At 37.0% G+C, this 23,075-nt stretch overlaps 1 protein-coding gene across 5 annotated transcripts in view; it reads left to right on the forward strand.

The window, feature by feature from the left end:
* Window positions 1-23,075, forward strand: part of EFR3A (EFR3 homolog A) — an 80,307-nt gene that overhangs the window by 23,435 nt on the left and 33,797 nt on the right. For 4 of the 5 annotated variants that reach the window (XM_066336208.1, XM_066336217.1, XM_066336227.1 and 1 more), the window contains 5 exons: window positions 1,735-1,862; window positions 3,221-3,371; window positions 11,928-12,049; window positions 14,462-14,611; window positions 19,023-19,160. In XM_066336208.1, the coding sequence (XP_066192305.1) occupies window positions 1,735-1,862; window positions 3,221-3,371; window positions 11,928-12,049; window positions 14,462-14,611; window positions 19,023-19,160 (689 nt within the window). The remainder of the gene's footprint in view (window positions 1-1,734; window positions 1,863-3,220; window positions 3,372-11,927; window positions 12,050-14,461; window positions 14,612-19,022; window positions 19,161-23,075) is intronic. The other variant, XM_066336200.1, reaches the window with a different exon arrangement.

Consider the following 23,075-nt stretch of genomic DNA (forward strand, 5'->3'; position numbering starts at 1 on the left):
TGCTTTAGCAATCATTTAAGTTTTCTGTTTCCTTTTCTCTTAACATTTTACCATAAAATCTGCTTTAGAACTTAATAGCTTTAAGAGAGGTTAGTAGAATAATTTATCTGGAGAGGGATCCCTAGAGATCATCTGGTCTAATTCCATTTCCAAAGCAGGGCTGCACACTGAAGAATAAAATTATGTTTTGCTCAGAGAAACAGATTTCATTAAACAAGGTGTTCTGCTACAGAGGTAGCACTTCATTCAGTTATTAGAACCCAAATAGTGGCTTTCTTGTGGTTGCAGGTGTGAACATTTTCTGGTTTTCTACAGGATTTTAATTTTTTAGTTCTTGACTTATTGACTGTGAGCATTTTTATAGTTCTGGTAGAGTGTCGTGACCCAAAAAGGTTTTTCTAGTGTTTTTAAAAATTTTTTCAAGGTACTCATCTACAATTTTATTTCATTGTTTCAATGTAACAGTCTTGGAGCCGTATTAAAGGCTAACTCTTAGTCTCTGTGGAAATAAATAATTTCTGTGTACCATTGAGAAATGTGTGTGCCTACACATAATCATTTGACAGTTCAGACTGATCAAGAGCTTCTGTTTCTGCTGCTCTGTTTTTTTTAAGTGTGTTACCAAATTCTTTTGTTACAGTAGAACTGAGCAGCACAGTCAGTATTTGCTAATATTTGGCTTTTATATGTTAAAAAGTATGTCAGCTCATTTTTAAATTGTGTTGTTACTGAGTGCCAGGGATTATGTAAGTGCATATTACTGCCTTTAAACAATATGTTTTCTGTGTATACAGTGTATTGAATGCATGGAACAGTATGGTTTTATAGGTTTATTTGTTCTAATCTAAACTTTGATAAAAATGTAGGAACACCTGGAAATGCTACAACTGGAATGTTTTAGTTTAAACCTGACTCAATAGCTCTGAGTTTTGAGTTGGCACTTCTCAGTCTCTGCTTTGGTTAGTATTCATTGGATCAGTGAAGGACACAGGCCAGTTCAAGATGTTTCCCTTGAGCTGCAGACCTTCTCCAAAGTATGAGATTTGCTTGATAAAATCTATGAATCAGTAATGAGTGTTTTAAAAGCTTCTAAGTAATTTAGTTGAAAAGCAAATGTTTTTATGAACTTCCAGGAAAAAAAGATAAAAAGACAAAAAGTATTATCCTGCTTACCTGATAATTATGATTATAACCTCATCTGAGCAGATCCATGTTACAATTCATGTTGGAACTAATATGTTAATCTTTAATCTTGTTCTGACAATTGGCCCTCAGATTCTTGGGGATCGGCCTTGTTCAAGAGCTGACGCTGAAGAAATAAAATATTTAAACTACAATCTTGTTTGTATATTTTATCAAAATTATACTTGGGGGGGGGGGGAGAAGAGAAAAAAATTACATTGTGCTATTAGGAAAGAAGTGTGTCTTAGAACTGGTCACATATCTCACCATGTACCTTCTCTTAGAATACCCATTCCCTCACAAAAAAAAAGAGGTGGACCAAGATAGTTGCTTAATTTCCTTTAAAAATATTTCAGTTGTTTCATGTTGCTGATTTTGCAGCTAAGGTTATGGCAGTTTTGTTCAATACTTAGGGGTTTTTTTTCAGTAGCTTATTTCCATCTGTAAGGCTCTGATCATTAAATGTTAACTAGAAAAGAAAGAAAAAACACTTGGAAAGCTTTACACTTCCTGTGAACTCTCTAATTTTCTATTTTGTATTTCTGTTTCTAGGATGGTCTTGTTAAGGCTGACATGGAGAAACTGACTTTCTATGCAGTTTCTGCACCAGAGAAGCTGGATCGAATTGGAGCTTACCTGGCAGAGAGACTGAGCAGGGATGTGGTCAGACATCGCTATGGGTGAGGAGAGAAGGCATTAAAAATAAATGCTAACAAGTCATGGAATTTCATCATGTTTAATGTGATCAAGTCTGGAAGGCAAGAGAGATCCAGTCCCTTTGTGGTCAGTTAACCTTGTCTGGCTGCCAGGTTCCCATCCAGCTGCTCTCACTCCTCCTGCTCAGCCAGATGGAGAAGAAAATAAAATGGAAAACTCGTGGGTTGAGATAAGGACAGGGAGATCACTCAGTTCCGTCATGGGGAAAAAGAGACTTAACTTGGCAAGGATTGATTTAATTACTGCCAATTAATGACAGAATAGGAGAGTGAGAAATTAAAGCAAAGCTTAAAAACATCTTTCCTCCAGCCATCTTTCTCCCCAGGCTCAATTTCACTCCCAAGTCCTTTACCTCCACTGCCACAAGCAGTGCAGATTAGGACTGGAGACTGTGGTTAGTTCATACAACCACACATCCTGTGTCTCCTGCTCCTTCATCCTCACACTGTTACCCTGCTCTGGCCTTGAGTCTATCCTTGTAGACAGTCCTTCAAGAACTCTAGCATGGCTTCTTTCCTTGGGTTGTAGTCCCTCAGGAACAGGCTGCTCCAGCATGGGTCTCCCATGGGATCACAGATCCTGCCAGAAAAGCTCCTACACAGGCTCCTCTCCATGGGGCCTGTTCCAGCAGGGCCTTTCTGTGGGCAGCAGTTTCCTTCAAGGCACAGCCACCAGCTCCAGCAAGAGTCCTCCCTGGTCTGCACTGTGGATATCTGCTTACCTGTGGGCACTTCCACTGTCCCTGAGAGGCTCAAGGATATGGTTGGTTGGTCTTGGAGCTGGATGTGTCTGTCATGGGAGCAGCTCCTGCTTTCTCACAGAAACCACCCTCACAGCCCCTTGCTGACAAAACCTTGCTGTGTAAGCCAAATACACCCTTGAATGTCAGTCAGGATACAGGGTAATGGGGTTATCTTTCTTTTCAGCCCTTTTGGCTATATCAGATATTTAAGTGAGCAATATCAAGTCTAAGAAGTGCCAGGAGTTGGCCAAGAAAAGCAACAACCATCACAGACCACTGTTTTTTTGCCTTCATGACATCCAAAGCTGTTTTTTGTAACTTTATACAAAGGATAAATGGCCAACACTCAATTCCATACTTCCTTCCCTCCTACACCATCCCCCCTCTCCCAAAAAAAAGAAAAAAGAGAGAAAATATGTATATAGGAAATAGCTCTAAATGTAATTTTTATACAGTGAGGAATACATGCCTTCCATTCTTTCTTTTCTAATTTTTTTGTGGTTAGATCCTAAATTGAACTGATTGAGTTAATGGTAAATGCTATATATCTTTATGTGAATCTTTCTAATTAATTTTCAGTTATGTTTTAATTGCCATGGAGGCACTGGATCAGCTTCTAATGGCTTGCCATTCTCAAAGCATAAAGCCATTTGTGGAAAGTTTCCTTCATATGGTGGCCAAGCTTCTGGAATCAGGAGAACCAAAGCTGCAAGTCCTTGGGACTAATTCTGTGAGTAAGCTCAAGTTCTAAATCAAATCAGAGTAAATGTTTGCTTGAGAAAGTAGTTTGAGAAATCTTAAAGGATCTGGTAGTTGACATGAGTTGAAAGATGCTGTCTGTAGCAGGGTGTATCCTTTGGGCCTAAACACAAAGCAGATACCAACTGGAGGCAGATAAACTGTTTTCCTTCAGTGTCCCAAATTCTTTTGATATCTGGGCTTATTCCCTCTGAAAATAACTTCTGGAAGGACAGGAAACCTTTGCTGTGAGTTCATATTTTGAGTGTTTAAGCAGCCCTCCTGGAGCCAATATATAGGTGAGACAGTGTTTTTGTTTTCTGGCTACCTAAGTTACATAGATTCTGAAAAGTAGCTGAAAAGTAGCTTTGACTATTGCAAACTCACCATTTTATCAGCTTAAATATTTCAGGATTCAGATCTGGGCTTGAAGGGCATAACTAAAGTGTCAAAATGAAGATTTAGAGATCTAGTTTTCCAATTAGAGTGATGGGTACAATTAGGGCTATAGTTCTGTCATACTTCCCTTCTAACCGCTGTATTTTCCAGCTGGTAAAATTGGAGTCTCATAAATGCCAGGATGGTGGTTTGGACTGTTTTCACTTAGAGTGATTGTTTTCACATGTGTATAGAGTAATGCTTGCATTTAATGTAAATTATTGCCATTGTTAATGGGAGGAGGTGCATTTCTTTGTGGAATCAGTAAAGCTGTTGGGCTTTTGGGCTTGCTTCCCAGCTGATGGAATTAATGGAATTGCAGTTCAGGAAAACAGGAGGGTGTAGTACAGTGATGCTACCCCAGAGCAGAATTTATTGTTATGATGAAGTAAAGAGAATTTTGCTGTAGTGTAGAGTAGAAGTCTCCCCTTGTTCCCCCACTAGCAGGGCAGCTTTACTGAGGATAACGAGATCTGCATCTCATTATACATATAAAATTTTACTTGCTTATTTAGATATTATTGAGCCAGGCTACCCTGCTTATTTTGATTTGTTTGTATAATAATGCCTGGGCAAGTCCTCTTAGGGAAATGGCTTTGGAACTTGTTTCCTGGGCTACCAAATGGCAAGGTGTACATCACTTTCCATTTGCTTAAAATTCTTGGTTACTGCTAACCTCCACTCTGATGTATAAGGTATGTGTCACTTCAAAATGCATGTTACTGAACAAGACCTCACCTTAGGGCAATCTGTTTGATATTCCTATTGGTTTCTAAGTCTTTTGTGAGTAAAGGAGAGTAATGGACTTGTGAATTTGTGTTTGTCTTCTGTAAAACTTAGGAAAAAAAATCCCTAAATAAGAGGTGAAACTCTTTGAGGAAGGAGAATTTTTGCAGCTCTTCAACAGTATTCCAAAACCTTATTTTAGCCTGACTCTGTTAATTTCCCTAGGTACCTCCTAGAGTTAATGAAGACAAAGGATACAAGTCTATTTGTATTGACTTAAGGGGAAAAAAGGGTAACAGCTTGTCTGTTACCAAGGACACTGCCTAACTGTGTTCTTAAATAAATTTTGGTAGATTAATAAAGGAAGTTTACTGCCAGATTCAGCCTTTTTTCTCTCCTCCAGAAGGAAATAAACAAACAAATGAAAACAAAAAAACAAGAGAAGATGATGTGGTGACTGAATAATGCTTCATGTGCTTTAGCTGATGTACCAGCTTGGAGTGCAAACTGGTATTGTCTAGAAGAGAAGACTGGATTGTATATGAAGTCAATGGTTTTAGACTGGAGAAAAGTCAGGCAACCTTTGGAAAATTTTACATAGTATTTTTTGGAAGCTCAGTTTAAAGCCCCTACAGATTTATAGTCTACTTACATTTAAAATATGTGGAGTATGATTGTGGCTCTAAATAGGTTTTCGTTATTTTCTACCCAAAGCTTCATTGAGCTAGAAAGGCAGTGATGTCTTCGAAGGAAAATTCAAACTTCTTTACTGTGGGGTTTTTTCAGCCTCACAGATTTTGCATCAGCTGTGGGCACTCTTCTGATTGCTTAAAAGGGTTTCAAAGGAAGCAGATCTCTGTACTGAACATCTCTGAACAGTTTAAAGGCTTGAAAATATTTGGAAGCTCCTACTGTCTTCTGAGTGTGTTTTGCTGACTTACAAATATTTGGTTTTGGACACAGAACTTACACTACTTGGTACTGTATATTTTAGGAAAAAAATTAAACTTTCACTTAGCTCTTTGTCATCTTAAATTCATACCAGAATTTAAATTTAATATAATTTATAATATAAGTTGATTTATTTTTGGAAAGCAAACCTGAAGATGACTATTTTAAATAAGTAATTGTTTAGGTTTTATTCATGTACTTTTAAGCCTGATCTTCATATGATACATATAATTAGTTCCTGTGACCTTTTGTATGTTGTACTCATAAGTTATGTTACCTTATTTCCTACAGCAGCAGTGATTTGTTTATTTTTTAAATAACTTAATTGTAAATCTATTTATATAAGGCAGATGCTTAAAAATGGTAAAATTTCCTAGTGGATATAATGAATAGGTGTTGGGGTTTTTTTATGTAGACCAAATTTAAAATTGATAATGTCTGTAAGGTTCAAAATGGCTTTTTCTAGAAGGGAAGATATTTTTATAGACTATGTGCTAGGATAGCATATGCTGGTGAGAAAACTGAAAAAATGTGGGAAAAAGTGACATCTCCTTGGCTTATGTGTTAGAGGATCTGAAGGCTGATTGTATTAAGCTTTTCCTTAGGAATTTATGACAATACTTTATTTCCCTCTCTAGTTTTCTTAAAGAATTTCAGTAACTGAATATCATGTGAAGCATCTCCATTGCTCATGTGCAAATAATTAAATGTATTGCTTATGTCCATAGTATTTATTACAAGGATAAAAGTAACAAGCTTTAAAATATTTGACCTTGTGGTCAAAATCTTTTTGAAGCTCCAATTTATACTACTAATCTATATCAAATTTATGTCTGTTTCTAAGTTTTTAAAGAAGGTTCAGAAAATTTCTTAAGTGGGCAGCTGGTCAAGAACAATTGGATGCATTATTTAGTAAAACTTTCATCCTAATCCATATTTACAAGACCTAGCAAAACACAAAACATTTTAAGCTAATTTGGGATCCTGATGGGGTGAATCCTTTGTATTTTGCCAGTAAGATTTTTAAGGGTTTCATGTGAAAAATAGCAGATAATATGTGGAACCCAGTATCACCACATTTTAATTATGTACCACAAATGCTGCTTTAGTTGATAGGATGATTCTTTTTATAGAGGCAGTATCTTTGTAGGAGCAGTGAAATAATGATCCCATCAGTGACAGTGTTGAGCTTCCTGTGCATGAGAAGGTGGCTGTTACTGCTGGTTGTCATAATTTGTTATTTAAAGGAAGATAAGCACAGTCCCAAGTGGAAAAGTGATCAACCAGTGCCTGAGACAAGACTTTCATATTTGTTAGTGTTGGCTTATAAAAGCAGTCAGTTTGGGCAGAACTGAGTGCATATGTAGGTAAAAATAGTATAAAATGTCAACACTTGGAAATTAAGCTATGTCAGTATTAATATTCCCAGCAGGGTCCATCCTTGTTTGCACTATCTGCAGCGTGCTAATCGAGAAGTATGGAAAATTACACTTATTCCAAGATGCTTCTTTCCATGTACCGATACAGAATTGTGTGCTGGTAGTGAATTAATACACAATGGAACAATTCCATCTTAGGATGCCTCCTTTGTCTTTTTAATAGGACTTAAATCTCAGGGACAAAGATTAACACACAGCACTGTTTCTCATCCTGTGGACTATTAAATTATCTTAGAAATTGTGCATCTGCTAGAATTTGAGTAAGTCCTTTAGGGTCACTCAAAGTTAAGTATTGCTTGCCCCACTTGTACTTGTGCTCTGTAGTTTTGCGGTTCCATGACCACTCAACTGTGGCCCTGTAAGCCAGCATTCCATTGCTGATTTTGTTACACAACTGTGGTGGTCAGGAGAATTTTTATCCAAGGGGCACAAAGTAAAATACAATGTGAAATGATTCATCCTATTTCAGTGAAACTGAAAGTGTTGGGTGACCCTAGGTACTAATAAATAAACCAAATCACCCATTTTCATTGCTGAGATCCTTGTGATCATTTTCATACTGTCTTTGTAAGGTTAATGTATCCAGTGTTTGAAGCTTTTCTCTTTAGGAAAGTTGAAGTGCTTTCCTTCTGGCATTTGGTTGTTGAAGTGCATACATAACATTTGTGCTTCTCATTAAGGCTGTACTATGTGGTTTGTAAGAGTCTTATGTTTATGGGAAATCCTGACTTCCCATGTGACAGTTTCATAATAATGAAGTACAGTACCTTGGCCTATAAAAGGTGGCAACTACCAGTATCAGCACCTTCTTTCCTTATTTGAAACAAGAGAAAATTGCAGACTGCAGAAGACAGATTGGGGAGCTCAGGTGTGAAAAAAGTAATGCTCAGGTCAAGCCTAGTGTTCTTACAGGGAGATCATTAAGTAATGGAGCTCAAACTCAAATATGATCCATGGTGATTATTCCTGAATAACACTGACCCTCTTTAAAGACATCCAGGGACCATTAAAAGTTTCGGTTTTTCTCCTAATGTACTTGCTACACAGCAGTGATAAAACAGCATAAATGCATAGAAGAAATTTTGTCCTTGAGACCTTGTATGATTTACTTACAGGGCTTGCAAAATCTCTCTTTCTCCTGGTAATATGATCCAAATTTCTCGAGTCATTTTGGAACAAACATCTTCTGAATAAATAATACATTTCTTCTTTACTTTATGATAGATTTATATGTTTTTATCCTGATTGAATTTTATTGGTTTCAAAATAAATGGAAATAAGGTACTACCAATATGAGTTACTTTCTGTACCTTCTGTATTATAAAATATAGAAGATGCTTGTACTGGCAAAACTTCCATAAGTTACCATTGAATGCTTGCAGGTATTTACTGTGACTGAATAACATTCTTACATCTATAGAAGTGTTGTAAATAATTCTTAGGCAAGTGCTTGGACTTTAATAATAGTTTTATCTTTTTTAGGTTAAATAATTGTTATATTTCAAGTTTGTTTGAAACTATGTGCTTAGCAGAAAAATACTCTTCAACAACAACAACAAGACAAAACTGTGCAATGTATAGACTGATATCTACTGTAAAACCTTAACATTGCTGTGATGGAATGGAATTTTACACTTTGCTGGATGACAGTGCAGAACTCAAAACCGTTACCACAGTTTCCTGTGGCCTAAATGCTCAGTCATCTGAATGCTAATCCTGGATTGTGCTTCAGAAATGCTGTATGTTCAGTAGGAGAAATTGTTTTGATATACAGATGAGGACATAAAAAACCTTTGCCCTTTCTGGATCTCTTACTGTGCATGCTGTTTTGATAGGTGTGACACAATGTGTTTTTGTCCCTGCTGCAAAGCTGCACCCTGATACAGCAGAAGTACTCAGAACAAGGGAGTCCCTGACACTTGCTTGGCCTGAATTCATCATTTGCTCTTACAAAGCAGTTTCTTGGTACAATAAATCTTTGTGCTAGCAAAACCAGTTATTGGAATGTAATTAAGCTTTCGTGTTGGGAGATCCTATCAGTCAAATAATTAGTACTTCAGCTAATAATAATATTAAAGGCTGATACTAAATACAACATGGATTAATATTCTCATTCTCACAGCCACTCCCATAGTGCTCTGTGTTCTTCAGACTATTTGTTCCATTATTTTCCATTCTTTTCTGGAAGTTTTCTGGGTGAAGCATTTGTTGACTTGAGCACTTGAATGTCTGGAAAATACTAAGATAATATTGTTTGAGGGTTTATTGAATCCTTGGTCTTTGTGCTTTATTGAGATGTAAGGACTAATGAAATTCTTGTCTGCAAAATAGAAAAAAAAATCCATTTCTATTTTGCTAGTAACAGTTCCATGAAACAAACATAGTCCATATGAAGCATTTGCCAGGGTCTGTTGGGAAGGAAATGATCATTTTTATAACTCACTCTATTGGAGAAAACATGGGTGCTGTTTGTAGATTGTCTTTCAGTCTGTGGCAGTGGGCCATACAGAATTAGATTTTGATTCCTGTCACATTTTTACCACCTGAAATACAGGATAATCCTAACAGAAGGATTTGTAAAATGGACTTGTACTATACAATTCTGCTCCACTTTCCGTAACAGCTGAGAATGTAGTTTTATGAACTGTATCATTTTCAGCTGTTCCTGTAGCTTTTAGAGGGTGAACTGGTAGTGCAGCTGAAAGGGATAAATGTTTTAGATAAAACAGAAAAAAAGAGTAAAACAAAAGAGTAGAAAAAATGGTAGGGTGTTTTGGTTTGGGGGTTTTTGTTTTGTTTTGGTTTTGTTTGGTTTAGATTCTTTGGTTTGTTTTGATTTTTTTGTCATTGTTGCTTTGGTTTTTTTCTTGCTTTTTTGGAGGGTTTTTTTCTTGCCTTCTTTTTTTTTTTTTTTTTTTTTTTTTTTTTTTTTTTTTTTTTTTTTTTTTTTTTTTTTTTTTTTCTTTTCTGAAATACACAGCTTTCACTTCCAGCTTGAAAACTTCAAAAAAATCAGTGTGCTGTAGATTATGTTGAAGTGCTCTGGGCTTGTCTGAATGTCTGTGGGTAATGTGCTGATGAAAGCCGGTTTTGCATCATGAAAAATAAAAAGGAAATGCCTCAGGCTATGCTTAGGAATTGATAAAAATAGTGTGAGTAAAAGCAGAGGGGTCTTAATAGGACATCACTCCACTTCAGGGCAGAACCAGCACAGTGTTCAGCCTTTTCTGACAATGTTTTGTTTTGCTTTTTATTTCCCTCTGTAGTCTGTTTTTCGAACTGTCAGTGATGGAGAATCCAAAAGGTCTTTAGGCAGTCTGCTCACTTCAGAAAGGAGGGATTTTAATGTCTGACTTACGCTTGCTTTGCCTGTTACCACTGGACAAAGAAAACAATTTATTCATTTTCTTTTTATAGCTCTCTTCTGTATCTTTTAAGATTAATACCTTTTAGGCAGCTGTAGTCTAGATAATTTAGTCTATTTCATTCTTTTTTTACAGATGTTTACCTAAAGCTTTGTCTATCTCTTGAATAATTTGAGAACTGTTTCAGTTATTTACCATTTTAGGCTATGACGTTTCAGCTGGATGCACCACTTCGTTGAAGGGCTTACTTGGCCCAATTAGATGGCAAAAGTTTCTTCATAGGTGTTATGAGTAATGCAGGTGTATCACAGTATATTGTTCTGTTTTCCATGCCATCGTGCTGGCATTGACTAAGTTCATTTTCTTCATTCAGCATCTTAAAATGTGTTTCTGTCTTAAAATGCTGTTTTGCAGTAACCATGCCCAAATTGCTTCCTTGGGTTTTCAGGTCCTATTTCCAATTGCTCAAAAACCAGGCATCAAGTGTGCCTACAGCTCTGGCCAGCTTAAAAAGTTCTTTGCAAATTCAATGAGCCCAGTCTGTTCATCTAAGTCTCTAGTGAAGCTCAAATCATAATTTTGTACTGTGACAGTTTACAAGTGTTTCCTTATTTTTTTCCAAACTCTTGTACATCTCTCTTATGGGGAGTGTTCTTTTGACAGTGTTTTTCCAGCTTCCCTTTGAGAATTTTGTGTATTTTTTGTCAGCATCATCACTGAAGTTTTGACAGATGCTGCTTCATCTGGATTCACAGAACTTATTTACTTGTCACAGAAATAAGATGGATTGATGTGATTTGTTCTTGACAAATCCATGTTGACTGTTACTTACCCCTTCAAGACTTTGTAGATGTTGGCAAATTGGCTTTTTTTTCCCCAGTGTTTTTCTGTTGACTGGATTATAATTCCCTGACTCCTCCTTTGTCCCTTCTGTCAAGATAGAATTGACAGAATGCCTCCAAGTTTATTTCCCTTGAATTTTGGTACATCACAATGTTGTTAGGTAACCTGGTAATGAGAGGGTTGTGTTTGATTGATTAGGCTGCTCTCTGCAACTGCCTGAGGGAGGGTGTGGCAAGGTGGGTATCAGGCTCTCCTCCCAGGCTGAAAGAGATAGGAGGAGAGGAAACAGCCTCAAATTGTGTCAGGGGAGGTTTAGACTGGATATTAGGGAAAAATTCTTCTCTGAAGGTGTTATTAGCAATGGAACAGGCTGCCTGGGGAAGTGGCTGAGTCACCATCCCTGGAGTTACAGAAAACAGGATTTACTGGTGGACTTGGCAGTGGTAGGGAAATGGTTGGACCTGATGATCCTAAGGGTCTTTTCCAACCTAAATGATTCTGACATTTGATGACACTCACTGTTCAAGTGTTAGATGTTTCCATATTGCATATCATGTTGTATTTCATGCAATTTCATTCTTCCATAGCTATCTAAGTGAAGTTTTTGTGGAAAGACTTTAAAAAGAAACCCCCGGCTATTCACATTTTTGTTCTCTGAAGTTCCAAAGTGTTGTCAAACACTTAATGCAGTTACTTTATGTTACTTGTTAAATGAAGCTTATTACTCATTATTCTATTTTGGGAATTTGGTATTAAAATGTTTTTTTAATGTATTTCATTCTCCAGTTTGTCAAATTTGCCAACATTGAAGAAGACACACCTTCATATCACAGACGCTATGACTTCTTTGTGTCCCGGTTCAGTGCCATGTGTCATTCCTGTGACCCTGATCCTGAAATACAAAATGAGTAAGTGTCATTCTGCAGGAATTACTGAAAACTGTTGACATACTAATATTGTCTGTAATACAGGTTCTAATAAGGTGTTTAGTAGCTTAGTTAATTCCATATGAAGAAAATGACAGTCTGACTTTTTGAGTAGCACCAATTATTGCAAAACTTAGGTAGCTAGAACTCCTAGGATATTTAGGTGTAGTTTTACCTTAATAGTGCATGTAAGGTTGTGTGGATTCTCTCCACTAAGGCACTGCTTATTACTGTAAATGCACAAGTTCATAACTTACTAGAGATATTAATGAGGCTACTTATATGTCTGAGTTTAGGAAGGCAGGTATCTGTCAGGGAAAGATGGAGTTTCCATTGGAATGGAGAATGTAAACACACACACACACCAGATTATTATATTTTGCAATTAAAGGCTTTCAGGCAAAGATTTGGGTATAGGAATAACAGTTCTTTACTAAGGATAATAAAAATACAAATCTAGTAGTGCGAAAAACAAGCAAACAAAACAAAAATCCTAGAAACCCTGACAGAGTCAGAAATACAACCTGACATGCTGTTGGTCAGGCTGTTGGAAGCAGTCCAAAGTAAACTCTCCCAGAATGGCAGATGTGGTTCTGTTGGAGTAGAGATGGTCCTGTAATGACAAGATGGGTCTAGTCTTCCTTTGGGAATCCAGTGGAAAACCAGAATGCCTGGTGTTCCTGGGTCTCAGTTTTTATCTAGGTAGGAATGTTTTGGCTCCCCCCACTGGGTGGGGCACCTCCCAGTGAGATGATGCAATGTTGTCAGTCATGCAGTGAGCCTTAATGGCCCATGAACAGCAGATATCCCCTGCCCTGGAGGGAGGATGGGTCATGGAAGAGATAAGGAACATTGTTCCACCCAGTTTTAACAGCTGGGCCATTAACAGAAGGCACCCACCCCCTCCCCTCTGGAGTTACAAGAGAGAAGGAAAACACCTCCCCAACCAGTTTCAACAGATGGAACAGAATAAACAGTTTTTGGTTACATAACCCAAGACATTATATGAAAAGCAAAAGCGTATATTAAGTCTGCTCTTTGAGAATTACTCATGAAAACTGTATTTTCTTAGATGTCTGGAGTATGCTCATGTGTGCGAAACTCAAGAGCCTCCATGAGCGGGAGTTCTATTTTTTCCCATTCTTACGTAAGTGCTGCAGTTTGTTTTCCTGCAGCTCCCCCTTGGAGGATGAGTCCTTCCCAGGAGCAGCTTTTCTAGCAGTTTTTACATCCCTCTTTTCTCCTGCTTTGTGTGAAATTCTATTGAAACTTTCTCAATAGATGTGGAATGAAATTGGATTCATACTGAATGCACAAACTTTTTTCAGAAATAGCTAAAATAGAAGCAGCTACGGATTTAGGTATTTACTAATTTAAAGCTAAACAAAAATAATTACAGAACTTGGTTACCTCTGTAGTTCATCTTAGAAATGTTTTAATTCAGTAAATTTGACTGAGCAAGGGCTAGTTAAGTGTTGTCCATACCTGAATCAAGATTTTAAAAATGAGAGATGGATTTTAATAGACATAATTTAAAATTTTAACGAGACTTGTGCTTATTTCATTTGATTGCTGTACTAGCTTCTACGTGTTTTCAGGAAGTAAATTCTCTTCCTACCATTTATTATAATGGATAATTTGCTATTATTGCTTAAAAAATAGTATTTTGCTATTCATGCACAGATTCTTTTTGTTTATTAAAATAATGACAATAGCTAGTAGCTAGACAAAGTCTTTTTTTAAACTTAGGGTTTTTTTTATTATTTCATTGTTGTTGATTAGTTCTCAGTTAATTTCATTCAAATCAAATTAGAATGAAAATGATTGTTCCTTATGTCCATTAGGCTTAAGTTGACAGAATTATCTTTTGCTTTCCATCTTGTGAATCTTTCAGAAATCTTTACAGATTTTTTTATGACTAATCCATTGTCCTTATTACTACTTCTAATGACACAATCACCTGGCTGTGCTAAATTTTACTTCAGCTGTATTGCAGTAACTTCCCATTTTTCTTCAGCTCTGGCATAGGCTGAGTGAGATTGTGTAAAATTTCAACTGATGGGTAGAAAATTGGGTGGAGTTGATGGGTTTTATCCACGGGACTTTGGTGAAAGGTGATGTACAAAGTTTGAGTCTTCATTGAGTAGTGTCACCTTTATCCTTACAGGCCATCTTCTATTCAGTTGTTTGTTTCATCAGCTTCCTTACTGGTTTTAAATGTATTCAGAGAAAACATGGGCAACCTGAATGACTGTCCAGTTTTCCCAGTTGCTGCCAGTGAGAACCTACTGGAATTCCTTCCACACTGCTGAATTACTGCTGCCTCGTAGGTCCAGAGCCCTACTGGGAGTTGCTGTGTTCTCAGCCTCCATAATTCCTCTTTTCCTTCCTCAGGATCCGAATTGCTGGAATCAGGGGCATTCAGGGAGTGGTTCGAAAAGCAGTCAATGATGAACTTCGAGCAACTATATGGGAACCTCAGCACATGGACAAGATAGTGCCATCATTGCTTTTCAACATGCACAAAATAGAAGATGTTGACAGGTAATTGGATTCCTGGTCACTGGTGTGTTTTTTTTAAGCAATCTCTAGGCTGTTTTTATTTCAGTGGAATTTTAAGTTTTTATTAAAGTTTTCTTTTTAGTGGAAGCAACAGCTCACCTTCACTCACTAGCTGAGGCTCCTTGAAATTGATAGTATAGGTCTGCATAATGGTTCTTAATGTTTCTTGTCTTAATATCTTTTCAACCACTTTTTTTCATTTGCTTGAGATTCTGTTGGCCCAAAAGTTGTTCCAGAAATTATGTGTCCTTATTTTTACTTGATAAAAATTGTAAACTCTGTGTTTTATTGGATCAGATGCAGAGATGAGTAAGCAAAGGCTTTTAGGTGACTCAAACGATTTTGCTACTTAGATTTGTTAAAAATTGAAGGTTTGATTCCTGTAGCTATTAGTAAGAACTGCCTGTTCTCACTTGTCCTTAGAGTAGGGAATTAGAGTTTTATTTATATATAGGCCTCTTCTCTTCCTTGCTTTCAGTGACTTGTAGGCATATTACTTGCCGTGTTTGCAAAAAGATATTTGAAAAGATCTCCGTGACAATTAAGGCTGAGGAGATGCCAATCACCTTACAATTGAAAAGTCACTTTGTAGGTGTAGGTGTAAAAACTGTTTATTGGTAGCACTGGGAAATTTCCATGAAACCAACTTCAGCAGTGTGATCAAATTAAATATTCATTCCATGTGCAATTTTGGCTGTTTCAAAACTTCTCTTCTAAGAGGCTCAGCAGCCTTCCTATAACAACAAGCTTTTCATGCTTTCACTCAGCTTTCTAGATCTGTCAGTTTCTCTTTTTTGGTTTGAGTTTTGGCATTTATTTTTCAATTCCTCAGCTTTATTTTTATTCTGTCATTTTTGACTGCCAGTACCTGTCTCATATCTGAAAGAAATTTTCAGACTAAATAACTAAAATCAATAGTTGTCTCTGTCCATGTCTTATCTGTTTGCTGCATATAACTGAGGGGCCACACAATATGTACAGAAATATCCACTTGAATCTGAAGAGTGATCTGAATAAGAGAGAATGATTTCTGAAGCTGCTCTTTGAGCAAGGAGAGCCTGGTTTGCCTTTGCTTACTCTAACCGGGCTTCTAGCTGCAGGTGGCCCCTTTATTTTGATACTCTTTACAGTGTCCTCAGACCTCCACTTCCCTTCTATAGCAGAAGGAAATTAACTACTGATAAAAAAACCTGACTGAAGTAGGATTTGGATTAACCTCTTAAAGTGGATCAGTTTATATGTACTGCAGGAGTGATTTTTATCATCTATGGAGCAAGGCAGTAGTAGTGGTAGTGTAGAAAAACAAATATGTCAAAAAAACATCTTTCATTTCTGAACTGTTGTGCTTGAAACATGTCCTATAGTGCACACTGAACATGAAAAAAAGGGATAATGATTTTCCACGTGGTGAGTAGGGGCTTTTGATGATGTGCATGTGACAGCAAAGCTGAAAACAGTGTTTGTATATTGTTACCTCCTGGTCTTAAATAATGTTACAGACAATTTCTCATTTTATTTTATGCGTGACTTCATATTTATGAAGCACAGAGACATCTTGAAGAGTAGGAGTAAGAAGCATATTGTTTTGGCAGATGGAGTCAAAGCATTATTTTAAAAAGAGCAGAAATTCCAGAAATTACCCCCAACTTAAGTCCACAGAAGAAAAACCATTTTTGGTTAAAGCTGAAGCACATGTAGGTACTTACCTTGAAAGTCAGTGTAATTTTAGCTTGTGGCACTTTACAGCTTAATTCAAGATTATTTTGAGTACATACCGGGTGAGACACTTCTTGGAGTTAAGAATTTACTATTTAAATAACATTTTAAAAATATAATCATATTTGTGAAAGTCATTATTTGTTTATGTATCCAGGTGCACATTCTAGTTACATGCCTATCAGACATTATGTTATGTGTATATATCTATTTATGTGCATCTCCAAAATAAGGAAAGGATGTATGAAATTTGTAATTCCCTTACTTTGTGACATATTCTTCATAACTGTGGAGCTAAAGCTGCCAGCCTTATTTCAGGCAGAGGGACACTAGCACTTAATGTAAACTTGGCTTCAAATCCTTGTGATATATCTCTAATGTTCATACAAATTCTGTTTTAGAGGAAGGTTAGAATTTATTTCTTTCTCAGGGTGAGTGAATCATAGTCAGACATTCCTGTATGTACTCTGCTCAAAAGTGGTGGTTAAGTCTTACTTCAGATGTCCTGTCGTATCTTTAGATTTTGTGGCATTTAAGAAGTGTCATGCTTTAGTTGCTGAGTTGCTGTGAGCCAGTTGAAGTCTGTGATTAGGTGTTTGCTATGGAAACTTCTGTACTTCAACTCATCCTCCTTCCAGTTCCTTGTTGCCACTCCTGATAGAGATTGCCCACAAAAAAGCCAGTGGAGCAGCTACAGGGAGTTGTCCTTTCCTATTTCATTGTAAAGCATGTTTTCAGCCCTCTTGTACAAAAGGTCTGGATGCAGAGGGATACTACTGATTTTTCTTAACTGTTGCAGTTGCGTACCTCAAACATTTTCTGATATTTCTGTAAGAAACAAGATGAGTATGAGTTACTCATTTGAATCTAGAAAGTTAAGAAGCTGTACAAAGCTATAAAACTAAAGAGAGTATTCAATATTCATTGTCTATTATCTGACAATGCCAAGGAGGATTTGCTGAGAAATACTTTGAGGTAGGTGCTGTTAAAGTTCAAATAAAATGTTATTCCTACAGACAACACAAGATAATTTTAGACATTCTGATGCAGTCAAAGAGTCACATTTTATACTAAGAAGATTCATCTAAAAAAAGCCTCCCAGGCAGTGCTGAGAAGTCACCTGCTGTAGGTTTGCATAAACAAGTACTTAAAATGTAACTTATTTTACTTCATTTTAACTGGAATTCTTTCAGACAGACTTAGCTCTGAATGCTGTGCAGCCTTTCTGCTTTCCTCCCCACACACGAGCCTTTGCAATGCTGTTGTATTTTAGGGAATCTATGTCAAAACAGCCTAGGAAATGACAGTCCTGCACTGTCTCTTGTACCTTCTCTGTGCTGAGAAGGGTGCCCATCTCCTTAGATCAGAATCCAGGCAGTGCAGGGGAAGGAAAAAAGGGGGAAGTTGAGTGACTCGGCAGTTGGAGAAAGCTGGAGTTTTGTGGTATTCATGGTGAATTATATACAAATTGTCATACCTTTTAAAATTCTAATCATACTGCATTTGCAAAATTATTTTTCCTTATCTAACAGGGTTCCTTAGGCTCTTCTGTTGTTAAAATTTGACAAGTTAGTTGTGGTAACTCCTGACACGCTGATGTTTCCAGAGGCAACAGAATTTTCATATGGCCCATTTTAGATTGCAGTAGTATTGAAACACTAGAAAGTCTTTTGCCATTAAAAGATACTTTACAGCTATGATGTTAACATGTTCACTTGACTGGTGTTATTTCAAACTTTCTATGATGCTCTAAAGCTTTTATGATGCTTAACTAAACTGAATGCTCTTGGTTGATACTTTCAAATGTATTTAGCACGCAAGCTTGCACTGCGGAACTGAAATGATGTTTAAGGCTTTCAGGTACTGGTTTCTGCAGTCTAAGTTAAAGATGCATCATGTTAGTGTAAGTAAATGAATCCTCACTTAAGTTCCTATAATGTGTTTTATTAGAGAAAAAAAAGGTTGCTACTTGTAGGTCTGGTGGCTCTTGGTAAGTAATGGAGGTACCCTGGAGGAGCCATTTGCTTTCTTTTTGAAAACTGTTTTCACCACAGTGCCCACAGCCAGGGGCTCAGCAGTGCCCTGTCCATAGATGGAAGACACTCAGGAAGAAGGTGACCAACTTCTGCACTGTCTATTTAGAGGTAACTGTGTGGGTGATAATGTTCTGATTAGTTCACTCAGACTGTTTTTTTTTCAACTCACAAGCCATCTGTTTGTGCAGAAGTACTGGAGTTTCATTTAATGCTCACCCACACAGTATGGACTGTGTAGAGGGCAGGTGAATGAGATCGTTAGTCTGAACAATATTACCAATATTATGTCTAAACTTTTTTAGTGGTTTCACAGCCTTCATTCATTATTAGCAACACATAGTGTTTTGTCAAAATGTAATAGGTAACAAGTTAACTGAATATTAGCAGCTTTTGTGTTTGCCATGAATATTTACTAATACAGCAATCAGTACTGAGTGAACAGATGATGATCTATGGTTCTGCTATAAGAGAATAAAATATTTTATTCAGAATTCTGGTTTGATGCATATTTGAAAAACTTGAACTAGTTCTTGCCTAGTTCAAAAGTGTGACTCATGAATGTTTTAATCCAGGGGTGGATACAGTACAGAAAAAGTGAATATTAGTCAATGATATAATCAATGCATTTTGTCTTATTTCAGCAGAACAGGTCCTCCATCCTCTCCTGCAGCAGGAGTGAAAGAAGAAAATCCTTCTGTGCTGGCTGAGAATTGTTTCAGGGAACTACTGGGACGAGCAACCTATGGAAATATGAATAATGCTGTCAGACCAGTTTTTGCGTAAGTTGAAAATTCATGGAAGATCTTAAGAGATTTTCTTTACTTCATCCTCGGTTCTGTTGCATTAAATTTCTTCCTGCTTTTCAGCTAAAAGATTTCTATTCACATTTCTTTAAAAAATTGCCCCTCTTTTAATCTCTCCTCTTTGCTGCCTGTCTTTAGGGAGGAATGCATGTCCTGCTTTACTGATTTTAAAAAGTGAAATACAATAATTTACATTTGTTGCTTCAGCTGGTCTTTTTATTTTTTTCAGTGTGAAACTTCATCCAAGCTATTAATGTCCCATAGATGAATGTTAAAATTAGTGTAGAGACAAACCATGTAAAATACAAGTAGCACAAAGAAATGCTGTGCCCCATAGAGTTACAATTTATATTTTCCTGCCATTTACTTCCAGGACCTGTTTCAGTATTCTTTGAGGAATGTCTTTACCAGCTCCTTTAGGAGTGAGCGACAGATACGCACACAGTATGCACATTATGCACAAAAACACACAGTACAACTTATACCTCATCAGGTATAATATATTAACACTCACTGATACCACTTTCAAACCCTGGCTTTTCCTGGTCATGAAGAGACCTGCTTACTTCTTCTTGTAGATTTTTCAGAGTATATCCCAAGTACAGGATTACTTACTTTCAGATGGCCTAGTTTTTCCCACCTAGCTTAAGTATTTTATTTATACACGGAAAGACCTTCAAGCTACCAAAAGCCATTTTTCAAGTTACTAATGTTAAGAACAGAAATCACAAATATAGAGTTGGTGTTGAAGGCAGAAAACTTTCGTAACTCCTTACTTATCCTGAAAAAGCATTGACTACAAAGAACTGTACCATTCCCTTGTTTTCTGTATGTTTCTGTTATACCAACCTGATAGCAGTTTCTGTTGCAAAGTTGAATGTTTTATTAAAAAGCACTCATTCTTTCCTACATGTTAAATTTCTATTCCTCCAAAATACCTGTGATCACAGTGAACACCTGGTTACTAAACAGTTGGATGGACTACTTGGTACTATACTGCACCTGCTTTCTTACCACTTCTCAATTCTTTTGGGGGGTTTATTTCTAAACTTTGTCATCATTTGCAGAGATTTCAGTCTTTTGAATCATTTTAGTATCTGGTAACTTTCCAATTAATAATTCCTGATACCACAGACTACAGGTAGTCCTTGGTTTGGGGTTTCAGAAGGCATCATAGCTGCTTTTCCTGGGGCTAATCTAAAGCCTACATCCTTAAAGTATTATTTCCAGCCTACTTTCATTTCTTACGTGCTATGACTGTAAGGAGCCAGTTGACTCTATGTGCACCTCAGCTTGCCACATGCTGCATTTATGCACCAAAATGAATAGATAATGACCAATTACTCAGAATATGTTATCTCCTCTATGAATGGAGAGTCTTTGCTGTCACTGTTTTTATGTTCCACTTTGAGGACAAATTGCCAAATTGTGTCTTTTTAGAAATGACTGCTGTAGAGGTTTAGTATTTTTGAAGAACAAGAGATGCAGAAAATGCAATTTCAAGCTGTTTTTCCTAAACAAAATGGGAGTGCTCTATCTAATCAGCTTCACTTTGTGAATGACAGAACAGTTAGAGTGAAAGTTTGAGATAGTCTATTGTCCTTTATCAGATTGAAAAACCTGACTTAGCTCCTGATTGGAAAACAGTTTCTTTGAACAATATTCAGCTATTTCATTGCTTCTAAAGAAACTCTGGAAATATAGATAAGGGCTCTTACTACAGTGCTAACATGAACGGGCAGGTTCAGTTCCTCACCTGGAGGCTTGCTTCATGTAGCACTGCAATAGCAAGCAATATGCTGCCACTTCTTTGCAAAACTGAGAGAGCAGTTCTGCTTGCATCATGAGGCAGGGTTTATTCAGTGACTGAGGGGTTTAAATATAATGAAGATAGTAGAAGACACTGAAGGCAGTGTCCTGGTATAGGTTTGGATTGACATTAATTTTCCTTGCCTTAGGCAGAAAATGTCCATGGTTATAAGTGTCTACATGCAGTAGCTAGAAACTCTCAAGTAATAATTTGTAATAAAATCTTATAGATCGATCTCACTAATTGCTTTATGAAAGTCAAAAAATGTTACATGAACGTTACATGAATTATTTTTTTTTTATGTTGTGTCAACAGTCAGAAGCTATTGAGACATACTTAGCATGGATTTGCAATGGTGAATAGATTAGACAGATTCAGAGAGATCCAGAAATCTGGTGAAGCTTCCCAAGTGTAACAACTGCATTTCCATTCTTGTCAGTTACCACATCACTTGTGCAGGGGTTGGGAATATTAACAGACTGGTGTTCAATATACTTTCAGCAAACATGATGCATGAGCTGAATATTTTATGTATTCCCATACATGCATGCCTCAGTTATGCTTTCTGATCCTCGGTATCAATTTATCATCCATTACTTAAAGGATTACTTGCATGTGTGGCACTGAGAGAATTCAGGGATCATTAGTGGCTTTCTCCCCAGAAACTTGCATTATTGCCTTTGCTGTGCCTTTGAAACTGAGACACCTAATTGTGAACATTTGCTACATATATGCAGCAGATCTCAATGGAAGGCAGAATTTGGCGTTTGTTAATCCAGCAATAGAATGTTTTGCAATCTTTATTAGATATTCTTTATTGGAAGAAATGTAATAAGGAGTTTAGGAGGTGTGACTTGATTTTAACTGAAGTAAATGCACCATACTAAAAATACCCTTTACTGTCTTTTGCAAAAACAAAACTACATTGAATACACGTGTTATGATCAGTTAAATACATCACCTACAGGAATCTAATCCTGCTGTCCTTAGGATGAAAATTTCAGTATGCAAAGTGTGCTGCCCATAGAGCTGTTACACAAAGCTTTAACTGTCTGTCATCTTCCCCTAGCTGTCTTCCCAGCAGTTCATCTACCTGAAGTACCTAATACTTGGCCTTTCTGGCAAAATCAAAAAATTAGAGAGGAATTTTTTTGTTTGGTTGGGGGCTTTTTTGGCATTTTGTTGTTGTTCTAGGGGTTTTGTTGTTGTTGTTGTTTGTTTGTGTTTTTGGGGGGTTTTGTTTGTTTGGTTGGTTTTTGTTCTGTTTTTTTGTTAACATGATATGGGATGCAGCTGACCGTAATCTGCCTGAATGGATCTTCGGGGCAGATGAATAGGAACTGTCAAGAATAACAGAGAACACGTGCTGCCCTGAAAGATTAAAGGATCAGTTCTGATCGGGAGAAGATAGTAGAGAGTATGATTTTTCATTTGCTGAGACAAATAAAATACATCAGCTAAAATAAGCTATCATGTACAAAATATGATGGACTGTACTGGAATGATATTAAGAGAGGAAGAAGACATGAAGAAATACATTATGAGCCACTAAGCTTTTAAGGGTTTAAAGATGTAATTTTGTTTGGTTTTCTGTCCCAAGGCAGGATTAAATACACTTGTGCCTAAGAAAGGCAGCTGTCCCCAACAGGTACTCAAGTTGGATAGTTAGTAATGCAAATCTGCTGTTATATTGGCAGGCAAACACCTTTTAAATTCCTGGCAGTGTTTCTTCTAGGGATTTCTGTTAAAGGTAAGTGATGTGTCAAAATAGCCAAACTTTTTTTTAATCTCTGCAATGCAGTGCAAGATAAGGCAGGGCAAAGGAGATGCTTTGTGTCATCTGGTTTTATTAGCCTTGAAGGAGACCTGTGTACATGGGTGACTGGACTGGGAGAAGTTGCCCAGTGAGGAATTGAGATCTCCAGATTCTAGGCAGAGTAAGTTACAGCATCCAGCCAGTCCTCCTGTATTCACAGTGCTGACTTCTTTCAGCTCTAGGGCTTTCGAGTTTGCTGTTTCAAGAAACTTTATATGTTTCCTAAGTTCTTTGAGAAAAGGGAGAGCAGTGATGATTCTGTAGC

The sequence above is a fragment of the Sylvia atricapilla genome, chromosome 1 (genome assembly GCF_009819655.1).
Source record: "Sylvia atricapilla isolate bSylAtr1 chromosome 1, bSylAtr1.pri, whole genome shotgun sequence".
Lineage (NCBI taxonomy): Eukaryota > Metazoa > Chordata > Aves > Passeriformes > Sylviidae > Sylvia > Sylvia atricapilla.